General features: G+C 44.8%; 1 protein-coding gene across 1 annotated transcript in view; it reads right to left on the bottom strand.

The window, feature by feature from the left end:
* Positions 1–767: 767 nt before the first annotated feature.
* The window catches only part of LOC148525053 (carbohydrate sulfotransferase 9-like), a 57,167-nt gene continuing 39,044 nt past the window's right edge, over positions 768–18,890 (bottom strand). Inside the window, exon 3 of the mRNA XM_088471183.1 lies at positions 768–1,594. Coding sequence (XP_088327309.1) covers positions 768–1,594 — 827 coding nt within the window. The remainder of the gene's footprint in view (positions 1,595–18,890) is intronic.

Raw genomic sequence — 18,890 nt, 5'->3', positions numbered from 1 at the left:
AATAGAATTCACACATTGTAACATTATTATTTATAGTGATAATGAACTTTGCTTTGTACTGTACTGTATGTCTTTTATGCAGATAATGTTAGTGTGATGCAAAGTATATCTTTAGTATCGGTGAGGTTTTCTTTCATCATCTTAAGTGAAATCCTAGGCCTTATTGAAAAGTTTAAGAAGACTTTAGGCATCCCTCCAATGTTTATTAATGTTTACCACCCTTACACACAATTATATTAAATAATAATAATCAAATGTCACCTAATTTACAATACACCTAAATAAATTAACATATATACAATGATGTTTAAGCAAAAACTCTGAGATCAGGGATATAATGAGTTATTATGTGCATTTGGCCGGGATCAGCAAAGCTGGGTACACATAATACCAATCACTTAGCAGATTAGATAAAGCTCCGATCCATGGAGTGATTGGGTGGGATGTACTACAGCTAAAATGCGCCCAAAACTCAGAAAACTGTTGTCTTCTGAGTTTTGGCTGCATTCCCTATATGTACTAAGCTCTGGAATGCTATACATTCCGAAACTTGCACCCAGTAGGTAACGACATCTGTAGATGGCATTGCCTAATAGAAGCCTATGGACTTCTTTTCGCATTCTACTCTGTAAGGAATCCAAAACTGGGTGCACACTGCACACATATTGCAGAAAATAAGGAGGGGGCAGTGCTAGAACAGCGTATAGCCAGTCCTAGACCTAGAAAGCTAACGGTACACTAGGGCATTTGCTATTAACCTTTATTTATTATTGAACGTTTATAATATTGTAATGACTGTATTCAAACATGGAGAAGTCGACACTGTAAACATTCACAAGTTTTCTAAACAAACTAGGAGATATGGATTCCAAGAACCATTTGCTTATTTGGTCATTTGTACGGCTTTCATTAAAACGATGTTTTACATCGGGGTAGCTGAGATATTTTGGGGCCCCAATGACCTTCAAAATAAAGTTTGCATCCTGTTTTATGGTATCTAGCTTGCCAAATATGTCATAATGGATTTTGCATGGTTCACAGAGGTTATACATGGTCTTCCAATGGGTATCTGCGTATCGAGGATTTTCTTGAACAATGTAGAGAGCAAACTCTTCAAAAGTAATCTTTTCCGTGGAATTTTTATTCTTTCGAACATGTTTTTTAATTATATCTGCAATAATTGTGCCATAGTAAATGTTTTTATGGAGGAACTTGTCTCTGTAGGCTGAAACCACCCTCTCTAATGGGTCTCTAGTAATCATTACTTTGGTATAATTTGCAAGAAGCTGTCTCTGCATAGCAGGAGGGTACGAGCTTAACTTGACCAGTAAAGGAGAGGAATCAACATCAAAAGATCTAATGTCTTTCATTGTGAGTCCAGAAGATTCATTCAGTAGAAGAATTACTCTCTTCCAGTTGGAGCAGCCCACTTTTGGCACCTCACAATATATAAATTTGTGGCTGTGTTCCACATATAACTGAGCAGCGACTCTTCTGTCCAGTGCAAAGAAAGACTTGGTGAGATTGTTAGTTTCACAAAAAGAATTCACTATAGTCTTCCGGTGTTCGTAGATCAATGTGTTTTGTGCACTGGCTGCAAATGAAAGATATTCATTGTTAGTAGTTGAAGACAATGGTTACAGTATAAACTCTATTTCTACAAATTAAAATGTAACTAAAGATGGGTACACACCTAACAGATATATCTGCAGATCGAGTGATCTGCAGATATATCTGCAGGTGATGGCTGTTCATACACATCTGTCATCTGGCCGCGGGTCCCCCTGGCCAGGGGTCGCGTTGTGGCCCCCCTCTCCTCGGCCTCTGCAGCAAATGTAAGGGCGGTTGGCTGGCCGTCCATATACACAGGACAATGCCCCAATATATTGGACATCGGTTGTGCAGAACAGCCGACGCAATATGTCTGTGCACAATACCATATACAGACATATCGCTGGTAAACACTGGCTGGTGGGCACACAATATAATGGCCGATCAATTGGTCAGTCAATATATCTGCCAATGTGTACCCAGCTCAAGGCTAAAAAATGTACATGCTGTAGTTGTTTTAAACTTAAAGTAAAAAGCAATGTATCATCTATATTACATATTGCCCAGTATCTATTCAACAAACAAAGATTTTACTGACTGGTAGCCGACATGAAAATGTGTCTTAAGGGAAGGTATATTAAGCCTTTTAAAAAGAGTGGAGGAGTTGCCATTAGTAACCATTCTGCTTTGAGGTAGCATTAATCAAGTACATCCTATAAAATGATAGGTAAAGCTAATTGGTTGCTATGGGTAACTTCTCCACTCTTTAGAAATCTCGATACATCTCCCTATTAGTATGGTACAGTGTAAACTGTTTATAGCACATTATATATATATATATATATATATATATATTAGGGGTGAGCGGGTTCGGATTTCTGAAATCCGAACCCCCCCGAGCCCCCCCGATCCGAGTCCGATCCGAGTCAGGCTCGACTTTTCCCGCCTGACTCGGATCTGAAATCGAGGCAAAACGTCATCATCCCGCCTTCCGAGTCTCGCGGGTTTTGGATCCTATATAAGGTACCCGCGTCGGCGCCATTTTCTCACTCGGCTGTGGACAGTGAAGAGGGAGGGTGGGAGTTGGGGCTGTGTAGTGTAGTGTAGTGTAGTGCTGCTGTTGTCCACTACTTCAAAGTCCATAGGGGCTGGCTGTGTAGTGCTGTGCTGCTGTTGTTAATAGGGGCTGTGTCCACTACTTCGAAGTCCATAGGGGCTGGCTGGACTGTGTTGTGCAGTCAGTTCTCCATAGGGGCAGTGTCCACTCCAAAGTCCTGTGCAGTGTCCCAGTCCTAAAGGGGTGCTGTAGTGTTGTCCAGGGGGTGCTCTGTCCATCACGGGTGCTCCCCCCAAGTGCTAAAAAAATAATATATTTTCTGTGTTTGTGAATTGTGTGCGCAGTAGCCGCACATGCATCAACAAAGTAGTGACAAGCGTGCGCCTGTGTCATAAGTAAAGGGCCGGCTGGCTTGACCGTTAAGGGTGCTGTTACCTCCGAAAGTACACTCCAGTCCAAACCAAAAAAAAAATTATTTTCTGTGTTTGTGAATTGTGTGCGCAGAAGCCGCACGTGCATCAACAAATTAGTGCCAAGCGTGCGCCTGTGTCATAAGTAAAGGGCCGGCTGGCTTGACCGTTAAAGGGTGCTGTAACCCCCAAAGTACACTCCAGTCCAAACCAAAAAAAAAATTATTTTCTGTGTTTGTGAATTGTGTGCGCAGTAGCCGCACGTGCATCAACAAAGTAGTGCCAAGCGTGCGCCTGTGTCATAAGTAAAGGGCCGGCTGGCTTGACCGTTAAGGGTGCTGTAACCCCCGAAAGTACACTCCAGTCCAAACCAAAAAATAAATTATTTTCTGTGTTTGTGAATTGTGTGCGCAGTAGCCGCACGTGCATCAACAAAGTAGTGCCAAGCGTGCGCCTGTGTCATAAGTAAAGGGCTGGCTGGCTTGACCGTTAAGGGTGCTGTAACCCCCGAAAGTACACTCCAGTCCAAACCAAAAAAAAAATTATTTTCTGTGTTTGTGAATTGTGTGCGCAGTAGCCGCACGTGCATCAACAAAGTAGTGCCAAGCGTGCGCCTGTGTCATAAGTAAAGGGCCGGCTGGCTTGACCGTTAAGGGTGCTGTAACCCCCGAAAGTACACTCCAGTCCAAACCAAAAAAAAAATTATTTTCTGTGTTTGTGAATTGTGTGCGCAGTAGCCGCACGTGCATCAACAAAGTAGTGCCAAGCGTGCGCCTGTGTCATAAGTAAAGGGCCGGCTGGCTTGACCGTTAAGGGTGCTGTAACCCCCGAAAGTACACTCCAGTCCAAACCAAAAAATAAATTATTTTCTGTGTTTGTGAATTGTGTGCGCAGTAGCCGCACGTGCATCAACAAAGTAGTGCCAAGCGTGCGCCTGTGTCATAAGTAAAGGGCCGGCTGGCTTGACCATTAAGGGTGCTGTATCCCCCAAAAGTACACTCCAGTCCAAACCAAAAAAAAAATTATTTTCTGTGTTTGTGAATTGTGTGCGCAGTAGCCGCACGTGCATCAACAAAGTAGTGCAAAGCGTGCGCCTGTGTCATAAGTAAAGGGCCGGCTGGCTTGACCGTTCAAGGGTGCTGTAACCCCCAAAGTACACTCCAGTCCAAACCAAAAAAAAAATTATTTTCTGTGTTTGTGAATTGTGTGCGCAGTAGCCGCACGTGCATCAACAAAGTAGTGCCAAGCGTGCGCCTGTGTCATAAGTAAAGGGCCGGCTGGCTTGACCGTTAAGGGTGCTGTAACCCCCGAAAGTACACTCCAGTCCAAACCAAAAAATAAATTATTTTCTGTGTTTGTGAATTGTGTGCGCAGTAGCCGCACGTGCATCAACAAAGTAGTGCCAAGCGTGCGCCTGTGTCATAAGTAAAGGGCCGGCTGGCTTGACCGTTAAGGGTGCTGTAACCCCCGAAAGTACACTCCAGTCCAAACCAAAAAATAAATTATTTTCTGTGTTTAGCCGCACGTATATATCAAATTGATATAACATAAATGGAGGACCAAACTTTCTCCGATAAAAATAAAATAGAGAAAGATCAAGAACCACTTCCTCCTAGTGCTGAAGCTGCTGCCACTAGTCATGACATAGATGATAACATGCCATCAACGTCGTCTGCCAAGGCCGATGCCCAATGTCATAGTAGAGGGCACATACAATCCCAAATGGCAAAGTTCAGGAAAATGACCTTGAAAAAGACATTTAAATCAGCTGAAGAGAAACGTAAACTTGCCAATATGCCATTTACGACACGGAGTGGCAAGGAACGGCTAAGGTCGATCCCTAGTATGTTCATGACTAGTGGTTCAGCTTCACATGACGATGGAAGCCCTCCTCCCACTAAAAAAATCAAAAGAGTTAAGCTGGCAAAAGCACAGCGAAGAACTGTGCTTTCTAAGAAGATATCACAAATCCCCATGGAGAGTCCAAGTGTGGTGGTGGTTGCGATGCCTGACCTTCCCAGCACTGGACGGGAAGAGGTGGCTCTTTCCACCATTTGCACGCCCCCTGCAAGTGCTGAAAGGAGCACCCACAGTCCACTTGCTGATATGCAAATTGAAGATGTCACTGTTGAAGTACAACAGGATGAGGATACTGGTGTAGCTGGCGCTGAGGAGGAAGTTGGCGAGGAGGATTCTGATGGTGATGTGGTTTGTTTAAATCAGGCTCCGGGGGAGACAGTTGTTGTCCGTGGGATGAAAAAGCCCATCACGGTCATGCCTGGGCAGAAGACCAAACATTCCACCTCTTTGGTCTGGCAATATTTCTATCCAAATCCGGACAACAACTGTCTTGCCATATGTACCATATGTAAAGGTGAAATAAGTAGGGGTAGGGACGTCAACCACCTAGGAACATCCTCCCTTATACGGCACCTGCAGCGCGTTCATAAAAAGTTACTGTCAAGTTCAGAAACTTTGGCTAAGACCGTAAGCAGTCCAGGGACACCTAAATCCCGTTGTCCTGTTGTATCCAAGCGCCTGCAAACCACACCGTCAACTCCCTCCTCGTCAATTTCCTCCTTAGTCAGGATCGGAAGTAGTCCTGCAGGCCATGTCACTGGCATGACTGACTCTCCTATCCGGGATTCCTCCGGAGGATCCTGCATTGCTACGCCTACTGCTGCCGCTGCTGCTGTTGCTGCTGCTGGGAGTCGTTCATCATCCCAGAGAGGAAGTAGGAACACCACTACTTTTACTAAACAATTGACCCTCCAACAGTCCTTAGCGAGGAGGATGAAGTATGACAGCAGTCATCCTGAAGCAAAACGTATAACTGAGGCCTTGACTGCTATGTTGGTGTTAGACGTGCGTCCGGTATCCGCCATTAGTGCAGTGGGATTTAGACAATTGATGGAGGTAGTGTGTCCCCGGTTCCAAATCCCGTCTAGATTCCACTTCACTAGGCAGGCAATACCGAGACTGTACAGAAACGTCAGAAAAAGTGTCCTCAGTGTCCTGAAAAATGCCGTTGTACACAATGTCCACTTAACCACGGACATGTGGACAAGTGGAACAGGGCAGACTAAGGACTATATGACTGTGACAGCCCACTGGGTAGATGTATCACCTTACGCAGCAACAGCAGCAGCGTCACCAGTAGCAGCATCTCAGAAACGCCAGCTCGTTACAAGGCAGGCTACGCTGTGTATCACCGGTTTCAGTAAGAGGCACACCGCCGACAACCTCTTAGAGAAACTGAGGGAAATCATCGCCCAGTGGCTTACCCCACTTAGACTCTCCTGGGGATTTGTGATATCTGACAACGCCACCAATATTGTGCGGGCATTACATCTGGGCAAATTCCAGCACGTCCCATGTTTTGCTCACACAATAAACTTGGTGGTGCAGAATTTTCTGAAAAGCGACAGGGGCGTGCAGGAGATGCTTTGGGTGGCCCGAAAAATTTCTGGCCACTTTCGCCATTCAGCGACTGCGTGCCGAAGACTGGAGCGCCAGCAAACACTCTTGAACCTGCCCCGCCATCACCTGAAGCAAGAGGTTGTGACGCGGTGGAACTCAACCCTCTATATGCTTCAGAGGATGGAGGAGCAACAAAAGGCCATACAAGCCTATACATCCACCTATGACATAGGCAAAGGAGGGGGTATGCACCTGACTCAAGCGCAGTGGAGAATGATTTCCGTGTTGTGCAAGGTTCTCCTGCCCTTCGAACTTGCCACATGTGAAGTCAGTTCAGACACTGCCAGCTTGAGTCAGGTCATTCCCCTCATCAGGCTTTTGCAGAAGCAGCTGGAGAAAGTGAAGGAGGAGCTAAGAAGGAGCGATTCCGCTCGGCATGTGGGACTTGTGGATGAAGCCCTTCATTCGCTTTGCCAGGATTCCAGGGTGGTCAATCTGTTGAAATCAGACCACTACATTTTGGCCACCGTGCTCGATCCTAGGTTTAAAGCCTATGTGGTGTCTCTCTTTCCGGCCGACACAAGCCTGCAGAGGTGCAAAGACTTGCTGGTGAACACACTGTCAGCTGAAGCGGAACGTGACACGTCAACGGCTCCTTCTTCATTTTCTCCCGCAACTGGGGCTGCCAGGAAAAAACTTAGGTATCCTAAGCAACCCGCTGGCGGTGATGCAGGGCAGGCAGGACCAAGTTTGGACATCTGGTCCGGACTGAAGGACCTGGCAACAATTTCTGACATGTCTACTGTCACTGCATATGATACTGTCACCATTGACAGAATGGTGGAGGATTACATCGGTGACAGCATCCAAGCAGGCATGTCAGACAGTCCATACCTGTACTGGCAGGAAAAAGAGGCAATTTGGAGGCCCCTGTACAAACTGGCTCTATTTTACCTGAGTTGCCCCCCCTCCAGTGTGTACTCCGAAAGAGTGTTTAGTGCAGCCGGGAACCTTGTCAGCGAAAGCCGTAGGAGGTTGCTCCACAGAATGTGGAGAAGATGATGTTCATCAAAATGAATTATCAGCTCTTCCAGGGAGACCAGCCTCCAGAAGGTACAGAGGGACCTGTGGTGGTGGATTCAAGTGGGGACGAGTTAATACTTTGTGAGGATGAGGATGTACACACTGAAGAGGGTGAGGAATCGGTGGATGAGGAGGATGAGGATGACATCTTGCCTCCGTAGAGCCAGTTTGTGCTGGGACACATTAATTGCCAGCTTGTTTTGTGGGGGCCCAAACGAACCAATCATTTCAGCCACAGTTGTGTGGCAGACCCTGGCGCTGAAATGATTGATTTGTTAAAGTGTGCATGTCCTGTTTATACAACATAAGGGTGGGTGGGAGGGCCCAAGGACAATTCCATCTTGCACCTCTTTTTTTTCTTTGCATTATGTACAGTTTGGGGCCTAGTTTTTCTAACTGCCATCCTGTCTGCCACTGCAGTGTCACTCCTAGATGGGTCACGTGTTTGTGCCGCCCACTCGTGTCGCTTAGCATAGTCATCCAGCTACCTCGGTGCAACCTTTTGGACATAAAAACACTATTGTGAGGTGTGAGGTGTTCAGAATAGACTGGAAATGAGTGGAAATTAAGGTTATTGAGGTTAATAATAGCATAGGAGCAGAAAAACCTACAAATTCTGTGATTTTAGCTGTTTTTATGCTTTTTTTCAAAAAAATACAGATCCAAAACACAAAACCCAGAACCCAAAACACCGAAGGGTGGTTTTGGCAAAACCAATCCAGATCCAAAACACGAAGAAAGATCCAGATCCAAAACCAAAACACAAAACACGAAAAGTGGCCGGTGCACACCCCTAATATATATATATATATATATATATATATATATATACATGCATGTATGCTCTTAGCTGCATTGTGAGGTGGTATGCTGTATGTATGTTCTACATAACACTGTGTCTTTCACCTAGCTATCTTAAAAGTAGCAATACTTATCCTTTAGTTGCTGGGGTGTGCTATGTGTAGTTCTATGTCCTGTAAGAATATGTGGTGTTGCAAGAGAACCTAGAGTCCACAGTGCTGTTGCTGAGGATGAGGTGTAAGGCTGTGGAGGTAAGGACTGCTAAGGGGCATCTAAAAATATGCTTTGATAGGTTTTTGAAAAATGTGTATGGTGAATGCACTTATAAAATAAACTACAATAGGTTGGGATATTTGAATAGGCTCAAAGAAAAACAGAAATTAATAAGGAAAGAAATATAAGGGAGCAACTGAGCACCCACATTTAAGACAGAGAAGTATCACGACTGCCCAACCGATAAAGGTGATCTGGTGTAAGATGTAATATTGAATCTTCTGGAAGCAGACACTAGAGGTAGCCCACTTAGCAGTGCTCAGAATAAACTCTCACTTGTCATCTGTTATACTCCCCTGGTTTACCTCCCACTGAGCACGCAGAGGCATCAAGTTTCATTTCGAATAAACAAGGTAAAACGTGAATATACAAAATAGAGATGGTCTTACACGGACCAAACTTTTTCAAAACAGACTTAACTGGGGAAGCATACAGTACAATAGTGGAGATGTTGAGAAAATAACCTCGAGAAGGGTGCATAGCTCTATGAAACTGTGTTTGGACCCCTGTGTTTTGGTATTGCCAAAACCACTCTCAAAGGATTTGATTTTGCTAAAGTCACACCCAAGTGTTTTGGATGTCTTTACAATTTGATTAAAAAATACAGCTAAAATAATTTGGGCCTGTTTTTGTTCCTCAATAACATTAATTTCCAGTAATTTCAAGTCAATTTTGATCACCTAACAGCTCACAATATTGTTATCAGTTTTCACCCATATTGACCAAAGGTTGAAGCAAGCAGACTGGCTAAACTAAGTGACAGGGCAGCGGCACAAAGCAATGACAGTTTAAAACAGAATATAGCATATGTAGGAAATATAGTAGCACTGCAGTGGCAGACAGGATGGCAGTTTAAAATAAACTATATGATGCCATAGAATATTTGCATTAATCAAGAAGTAGATCAGAGGCCCGAGGTTAGCACAGGTAAATGGAGGTGGAAAACTATTTAATGGAAGCCAGGTAAAGTATAGATTGATTGATTGATTGATTGATTGATTGATTGATTACAGAATATATCTAAAAATGAAAAATTATTTGATAAATGGAACAAATCACTAAAAAACAAGAATACAAATTAGATTGATTGATTGATTAGTGTCAATAATTTAAATATAAAAAGAAAATCAGAGAAATGGAAAGCACTGTTACAAAATATGCTTCCAAAATCCAAAAAGGTAATTGTATGTAATGTAAGTGTTAGTGTAAGTAAATGTAAGTTTATGTAATGTAAGTGTAAGTGTGTGTAAAGTAAGTATCTGTAAAAGTAAGTGTATATAATGTAAATGTAAGTGTGAGTAATGTAAGTGTACGTGTATGTAAATATAAGTGTATGCAACGTAAGTACATGTAATGTAAGTGTAAGTGTATGTAATGTAAGTATATGTAATATAAGCGAATGTAAATGTAAGTATAAGTGTATGTAATTTATTTATAAGGGTATGTAATGTAAGCGTATGTAAATGTAAGTGTATGTAATGTAAGTGTTAGTGTAAGTAAATGTAAGTTTATGTAATGTAAGTGTAAGTGTATGTAATGTAAGTATATGTAAATGTAAGTGTATATAATGTAGGGGTGTGCACCGGCCACTTTTCGTGTTTTGTGTTTTGGTTTTGGATCTGGATCTTTCTTCGTGTTTTGGATCTGGATTGGTTTTGCCAAAACCACCCTTCGGTGTTTTGGGTTCTGGGTTTTGTGTTTTGGATCTGTATTTTTTTGAAAAAAAGCATAAAAACAGCTAAAATCACAGAATTTGTAGGTTTTTCTGCTCCTATGCTATTATTAACCTCAATAACCTTAATTTCCACTCATTTCCAGTCTATTCTGAACACCTCACACCTCACAATAGTGTTTTTATGTCCAAAAGGTTGCACCGAGGTAGCTGGATGACTATGCTAAGCGACACGAGTGGGCGGCACAAACACGTGACCCATCTAGGAGTGACACTGCAGTGGCAGACAGGATGGCAGTTAGAAAAACTAGGCCCCAAACTGTACATAATGCAAAGAAAAAAAAGAGGTGCAAGATGGAATTGTCCTTGGGCCCTCCCACCCACCCTTATGTTGTATAAACAGGACATGCACACTTTAACAAATCAATCATTTCAGCGCCAGGGTCTGCCACACAACTGTGGCTGAAATGATTGGTTCGTTTGGGCCCCCACAAAACAAGCTGGCAATTAATGTGTCCCAGCACAAACTGGCTCTACGGAGGCAAGATGTCATCCTCATCCTCCTCATCCACCGATTCCTCACCCTCTTCAGTGTGTACATCCTCATCCTCACAAAGTATTAACTCGTCCCCACTTGAATCCACCACCACAGGTCCCTCTGTACCTTCTGGAGGCTGGTCTCCCTGGAAGAGCTGATAATTCATTTTGATGAACATCATCTTCTCCACATTCTGTGGAAGCAACCTCCTACGCCTTTCGCTGACAAGGTTCCCGGCTGCACTAAACACTCTTTCGGAGTACACACTGGAGGGGGGGCAACTCAGGTAAAATAGAGCCAGTTTGTACAGGGGCCTCCAAATTGCCTCTTTTTCCTGCCAGTACAGGTATGGACTGTCTGACATGCCTACTTGGATGCTGTCACCGATGTAATCCTCCACCATTCTGTCAATGGTGACAGTATCATATGCAGTGACAGTAGACATGTCAGAAATTGTTGCCAGGTCCTTCAGTCCGGACCAGATGTCCAAACTTGGTCCTGCCTGTCCTGCATCACCACCAGCGGGTTGCTTAGGATACCTAAGTTTTTTCCTGGCAGCCCCAGTTGCGGGAGAAAATGAAGAAGGAGCCGTTGACGTGTCACGTTCCGCTTCAGCTGACAGTGTGTTCACCAGCAGGTCTTTGCACCTCTGCAGGCTTGTGTCGGCCGGAAAGAGAGACACCACATAGGCTTTAAACCTAGGATCGAGCACGGTGGCCAAAATGTAGTGGTCTGATTTCAACAGATTGACCACCCTGGAATCCTGGCAAAGCGAATGAAGGGCTTCATCCACAAGTCCCACATGCCGAGCGGAATCGCTCCGTCTTAGCTCCTCCTTCACTTTCTCCAGCTGCTTCTGCAAAAGCCTGATGAGGGGAATGACCTGACTCAAGCTGGCAGTGTCTGAACTGACTTCACGTGTGGCAAGTTCGAAGGGCTGGAGAACCTTGCACAACACGGAAATCATTCTCCACTGCGCTTGAGTCAGGTGCATACCCCCTCCTTTGCCTATGTCATAGGTGGATGTATAGGCTTGTATGGCCTTTTGTTGCTCCTCCATCCTCTGAAGCATATAGAGGGTTGAGTTCCACCGCGTCACAACCTCTTGCTTCAGGTGATGGCGGGGCAGGTTCAAGAGTGTTTGCTGGCGCTCCAGTCTTCGGCACGCAGTCGCTGAATGGCGAAAGTGGCCAGAAATTTTTCGGGCCACCCAAAGCATCTCCTGCACGCCCCTGTCGCTTTTCAGAAAATTCTGCACCACCAAGTTTATTGTGTGAGCAAAACATGGGACGTGCTGGAATTTGCCCAGATGTAATGTCCGCACAATATTGGTGGCGTTGTCAGATATCACAAATCCCCAGGAGAGTCTAAGTGGGGTAAGCCACTGGGCGATGATTTCCCTCAGTTTCTCTAAGAGGTTGTCGGCGGTGTGCCTCTTACTGAAACCGGTGATACACAGCGTAGCCTGCCTTGTAACGAGCTGGCGTTTCTGAGATGCTGCTACTGGTGACGCTGCTGCTGTTGCTGCGTAAGGTGATACATCTACCCAGTGGGCTGTCACAGTCATATAGTCCTTAGTCTGCCCTGTTCCACTTGTCCACATGTCCGTGGTTAAGTGGACATTGTGTACAACGGCATTTTTCAGGACACTGAGGACACTTTTTCTGACGTTTCTGTACAGTCTCGGTATTGCCTGCCTAGTGAAGTGGAATCTAGACGGGATTTGGAACCGGGGACACACTACCTCCATCAATTGTCTAAATCCCACTGCACTAATGGCGGATACCGGACGCACGTCTAACACCAACATAGCAGTCAAGGCCTCAGTTATACGTTTTGCTTCAGGATGACTGCTGTCATACTTCATCCTCCTCGCTAAGGACTGTTGGAGGGTCAATTGTTTAGTAAAAGTAGTGGTGTTCCTACTTCCTCTCTGGGATGATGAACGACTCCCAGCAGCAGCAACAGCAGCAGCGGCAGCAGTAGGCGTAGCAATGCAGGATCCTCCAGAGGAATCCCGGATAGGAGAGTCAGTCATGCCAGTGACATGGCCTGCAGGACTACTTCCGATCCTGACTAAGGAGGAAATTGACGAGGAGGGAGTTGACGGTGTGGTTTGCAGGCGCTTGGATACAACAGGACAACGGGATTTAGGTGTCCTTGGACTGCTTACGGTCTTAGCCAAAGTTTCTGAACTTGACAGTAACTTTTTATGAACGCGCTGCAGGTGCCGTATAAGGGAGGATGTTCCTAGGTGGTTGACGTCCCTACCCCTACTTATTTCACCTTTACATATGGTACATATGGCAAGACAGTTGTTGTCTGGATTTGGATAGAAATATTGCCAGACCAAAGAGGTGGAATGTTTGGTCTTCTGCCCAGGCATGACCGTGATGGGCTTTTTCATCCCACGGACAACAACTGTCTCCCCCGGAGCCTGATTTAAACAAACCACATCACCATCAGAATCCTCCTCGCCAACTTCCTCCTCAGCGCCAGCTACACCAGTATCCTCATCCTGTTGTACTTCAACAGTGACATCTTCAATTTGCATATCAGCAAGTGGACTGTGGGTGCTCCTTTCAGCACTTGCAGGGGGCGTGCAAATGGTGGAAAGAGCCACCTCTTCCCGTCCAGTGCTGGGAAGGTCAGGCATCGCAACCACCACCACACTTGGACTCTCCTTGGGGATTTGTGATATCTTCTTAGAAAGCACAGTTCTTTGCTGTGCTTTTGCCAGCTTAACTCTTTTGATTTTTTTAGTGGGAGGAGGGCTTCCATCGTCATGTGAAGCTGAACCACTAGTCATGAACATACTAGGGATCGACCTTAGCCGTTCCCTGCCACTCCGTGTCGTAAATGGCATATTGGCAAGTTTACGTTTCTCTTCAGCTGATTTAAATGTCTTTTTCAAGGTCATTTTCCAGAACTTTGCCATTTGGGATTCTATGTGCCCTCTACTATGACATTGGGCATCGGCCTTGGCAGACGACGTTGATGGCATGTTATCGTCTATGTCATGACTAGTGGCAGCAGCTTCAGCACTAGGAGGAAGTGGTTCTTGATCTTTCTCTATTTTATTTTTGTCTGAGAAAGTTTGGTCCTCCATTTATGTTATATCAATTTGATATATACGTGCGGCTAAACACAGAAAATAATTTTTTTTTTGGTTTGGACTGGAGTGTACTTTCGGGGGTTACAGCACCCTTAACGGTCAAGCCAGCCGGCCCTTTACTTATGACACAGGCGCACGCTTGGCACTACTTTGTTGATGCACGTGCGGCTACTGCGCACACAATTCACAAACACAGAAAATAATTTTTTTTTTGGTTTGGACTGGAGTGTACTTTCGGGGATTACAGCACCCTTAACGGTCAAGCCAGCCGGCCCTTTACTTATGACACAGGCGCACGCTTGGCACTACTTTGTTGATGCACGTGCTGCTACTGCGCACACAATTCACAAACACAGAAAATAATTTTTTTTTTGGTTTGGACTGGAGTGTACTTTGGGGGTTACAGCACCCTTTAATGGTCAAGCCAGCCGGCCCTTTACTTATGACACAGGCGCACGCTTGGCACTACTTTGTTGATGCACGTGCGGCTACTGCGCACACAATTCACAAACACAGAAAATAATTTTTTTTTTGGTTTGGACTGGAGTGTACTTTCGGGGGTTACAGCACCCTTAACGGTCAAGCCAGCCGGCCCTTTACTTATGACACAGGCGCACGCTTGGCACTACTTTGTTGATGCACGTGCGGCTACTGCGCACACAATTCACAAACACAGAAAAAAAATTTTTTTTTGGTTTGGACTGGAGTGTACTTTGGGGGTTACAGCACCCTTGAACGGTCAAGCCAGCCGGCCCTTTACTTATGACACAGGCGCACACTTGGCACTACTTTGTTAATGCACGTGCGGCTACTGCGCACACAATTCACAAACACAGAAATTTATTTTTTTTTTGGTTTGGACTGGAGTGTACTTTCGGGGGTTACAGCACCCTTAACGGTCAAGCCAGCCGGCCCTTTACTTATGACACAGGCGCACGCTCGGCACTACTTTGTTGATGCACGTGCGGCTACTGCGCACACAATTCACAAACACAGAAAATAATTTTTTTTTTGGTTTGGACTGGAGTGTACTTTCGGGGGTTACAGCACCCTTAACGGTCAAGCCAGCCGGCCCTTTACTTATGACACAGGCGCACGCTTGGCACTACTTTGTTGATGCACGTGCGGCTACTGAGCACACAATTCACAAACACAGAAAATAATTTTTTTTTTGGTTTGGACTGGAGTGTACTTTCGGGGGTTACAGCACCCTTAACGGTCAAGCCAGCCGGCCCTTTACTTATGACACAGGCGCACGCTTGTCACTACTTTGTTGATGCATGTGCGGCTACTGCGCACACAATTCACAAACACAGAAAATATATTATTTTTTTAGCACTTGGGGGGAGCACCCCTGATGGACAGAGCACCCCCTTGACAACACTACAGCACCCCTTTAGGACTGGGACACTGCACAGGACTTTGGAGTGGACACAGCCCCTATGGAGAACTGACTGCACAACACAGTCCAGCCAGCCCCTATGGACTTTGAAGTAGTGGACACAGCCCCTATTAACAACAGCAGCACAGCACAACACAGCCAGCCCCTATGGACTTTGAAGTAGTGGACAACAGCAGCACTACACTACACTACACTACACAGCCCTAACTCCCACCCTCCCTCTTCACTGTCCACAGACGAGTGAGAAAATGGCGCCGACGCGGGTACCTTATATAGGATCCAAAACCCGCGAGACTCGGAAGGCGGGATGATGACGTTTTGCCTCGATTTCAGATCCGAGTCAGGCGGGAAAAGTCGAGCCTGACTCGGATCGGACTCGGATCGGGGGGGCTCGGGGGGGTTCGGATTTCAGAAATCCGAACCCGCTCACCCCTAATATAATGTAAGCGTAAGTGTGAGTAATGTTAGTGTACATGTATGTAAATATAAGTGTATGTAACGTAAGTACATGTAATGTAAGTATAAGTGTGTGTAATGTAAGTGTATGTAATATAGTACATGTATGTAAATGTAAGTATAAATGTATGTAATGTATTTATAAGTGTATGTAATGTAAGTGTATGTAAATGTAAGTGTATTTAATGTAAGTATATTTAATGTAAATGTAAGTAATGTAAGTGTAAGTGTATGTGATTGTAAGTGTATGTAATGTAAATTTATGTAATGTACCGTATATACTCGAGTATAAGCCGAGTTTTTCAGCACAAAAAATGTGCTGAAAAAGTACCCCCTCGGCTTATACTCGAGTGAAGTGTAGCGCTGACCGGACGGAGTTCGGTCAGCGCTACACACTGCCAAACACACAGCCGCCAGAGCCGGCAGCTGTGTGTTTGCTGTAATCAGCAGCCGCTGAGAGTCTGTCAGACTCTCAGCGGCTGCTGCTGCTCCCACTGCGGGAGCCATCTTCTGGCTCCTGAAGTGGGTGATGGGAGACACGTCGTCATGACGTCGTCTCTCCCATGCAAAGCGGGCGGAGGAGTGGACAGCGGCAGGACCAGGAGCGGGAGTTTCAGGTAAGTGTTTATTTTTTTTTTATTCTTATCACGTCTCTCTCTACTAGGGGGGGGGACTACAGGGGGCACTTCCAGGGGGCGATTACTACAGGGGGCACTACCAGGGGGCAATTACTACAGGGGGCATTATCAGGGGGCGATTACTACAGGGGGCAATAAAAGGGGGGATTACCACTGGGGGAACTACCAGGGGGGATTACTACAGGGGACACTACCAGGGGTGGATTACTACAGGGGGGATTACTACAGGGGGCACTAAAAGGGGGGATTACCACTGGGGAAACTACCAGGGGAGGATTACTACAGGGGGCACTACCAGTGGGGGATTACTACAGGGGGCACTAAAAGGGGGGATTAACACTGGGGGTACCAACAGGGGGGGATTACTACTGGAGGCACTGAAAGGGGGGATTACCACTGGGGGCACTACCAGGAGGGATTACTACTGGGGGCACAACCAGGGGGAATTACTACTGGGGGCACTACCAGCTGCTGCCATTTCCCACACTAGGCTTATACTCGAGTCAATAAGTTTTCCCAGTTTTTTGGGGTAAAAGTAGGTACCTCAGCTTATATTCAGGTCGGCTTATACTCGAGTATATACGGTAAGTGTAAGTGTATGTAATGTAAGTTGTAAGTGTATGTAATGTAAGTGTATGTAAATGTAAGCATAGGTAATGTAAGTGTATGTAATTGTAAGTGTATGTAATGTACATTTATGTAATGTAAGTGTAAGTGTATGTAATGTAAGTGTATGTAATGTAAGTGTATGTAAGTGTATGTAATGTAAGTGTATGTAAATGTAAGCATAGGTAATGTAAGTGTATGTAATGTAAGTGTAAGTGTATGTAATGTAAGTATATGTAATGTAAATGTAAGTGTATGTAAATGTAATTGTTTGCAATGTAAGTGTATGTAAATGTAAGTGTGTATAATGTAAATTTATGTAATGTAAGTGTATGTAATGTAAGTGTATGTAAGTGTAATGTAATGTAAGTGTAAGTGTATGTAATGTAAGTATATGTAATGTAAATGTAAGTGTATGTAAATGTAATTGTTTGCAATGTAAGTGTATGTAAATGTAAGTGTGTATAATGTAAATTTATATAATGTAAGTGTATGTAATGTAAGTGTATGTAAGTGTAATGTAAGTGTATGTAAATGTAAGTGTATGTAATGTAAGTGTAAGTAAATGTAAGTGTGTGTGTAATGTAAGTGTATGTAATGTAAATGTATGTAAATGTGAGTGTATGTAATGTAAGTGTAAGTAAATGTAAGTGTATGTAATGTAAGTGTAAGTAATGTAAGTATAAGTGTGTGTAATGTAAGTGTATGTAAATGTAAGTGTATGTAATGTAAGTGCAAGTGTGTCACGACTGGCTTAGGAGCTGAGGTCCTGGGTTGTGGAAGGAATCAGAGGCGAGGGGCCTGAATGTATGTCCTGCTCATCCACAAGTATTTGATGTTGGCGAGACCTGACCAAAGGCACGGAGTCTAACCTGCTGGGAGGTGTTCACCAGTGGCCCCTCCAAACAGGATATGGGTTTAAGCTGCACCCAGCAAGCAGGTTGCGGCCCTTTGGTCAGGTATCCGAAACAGGTGGGAAATGGAGGGAGATAACACCAATGAGGCCCTGGAGAGTGTATTTCCGAAAGAAGCACTAGCAAGGATTCTGTACTTGGATATTGTACTGAGTACGCGGGCAAGGTATCCAGAAACACCGGACAGGAGAGTGACACTGTGGCTGTACTCAGAGGATGTATAGAGTATGCGCACAAGGTAACCAGATGCACTGCTGGCACAGGAGAGTAACTAGAGATGATTTTAGAGTAAACAGCAAGGGAACCTGGAATGAAGTGATGGCAAGCAAACACTAGTAGTAATGACATTATACATGCTACTTCCTGTTGTCCAGAGCCCAGTAATATACCCTAAGGTAGCATTCCATTGGAGGGCAGCGTCAGCTGACAACGACCATGCTTCCATTGGATGAAGGGTCAGTTAGGTGATGAAGACTGTCATGGCTGTGCCCATGATGACAACCTCAGTAACCAAGTCACAAGGCAGAACATGGATGTCAAAGTGCACCTAAGGCATAATCATTATCGCGTCACTCGCCACCGCACCTGACGTCTGACTGCTCGAGAAGTCAGGGGAAGTCGGCACCGTGGTGAGTAACAACCAATCCTAGGCAGAAACCTGACAAAGTGTATGTAATGCAATGTAAGTGTATGTAATGTAAGGGTAAGTGTATGTAATGCAAGTCTATGTGAATGTAATGTAAGGGTAAGTGTGTTTAATGTAAGTCTATGTGTATGTAATGTAAGTGTATGTAATGTACTCCTAATGTAATCCTTGCGCATATTCAGACTGCTGTAAGGATTTTGGCACTGGTATTCTGAATGCTGGCAGCCTGACAGACGGCATCTTGATGGTAAGTATTATCAACCACATCCCTTTTTGGGGTGTGCTGAAGCCAGCGACAGCATCTTCCG

This window comes from Taudactylus pleione, unplaced genomic scaffold (genome assembly GCF_031769625.1).
Source record: "Taudactylus pleione unplaced genomic scaffold, aTauple2 ptg000113l, whole genome shotgun sequence".
In the NCBI taxonomy this organism is placed as follows: Eukaryota; Metazoa; Chordata; class Amphibia; order Anura; family Myobatrachidae; genus Taudactylus; species Taudactylus pleione.
The sequence above is the reverse complement of the archived record's forward strand: the minus strand, read 5'-3'. Positions and strand labels throughout refer to the sequence as shown.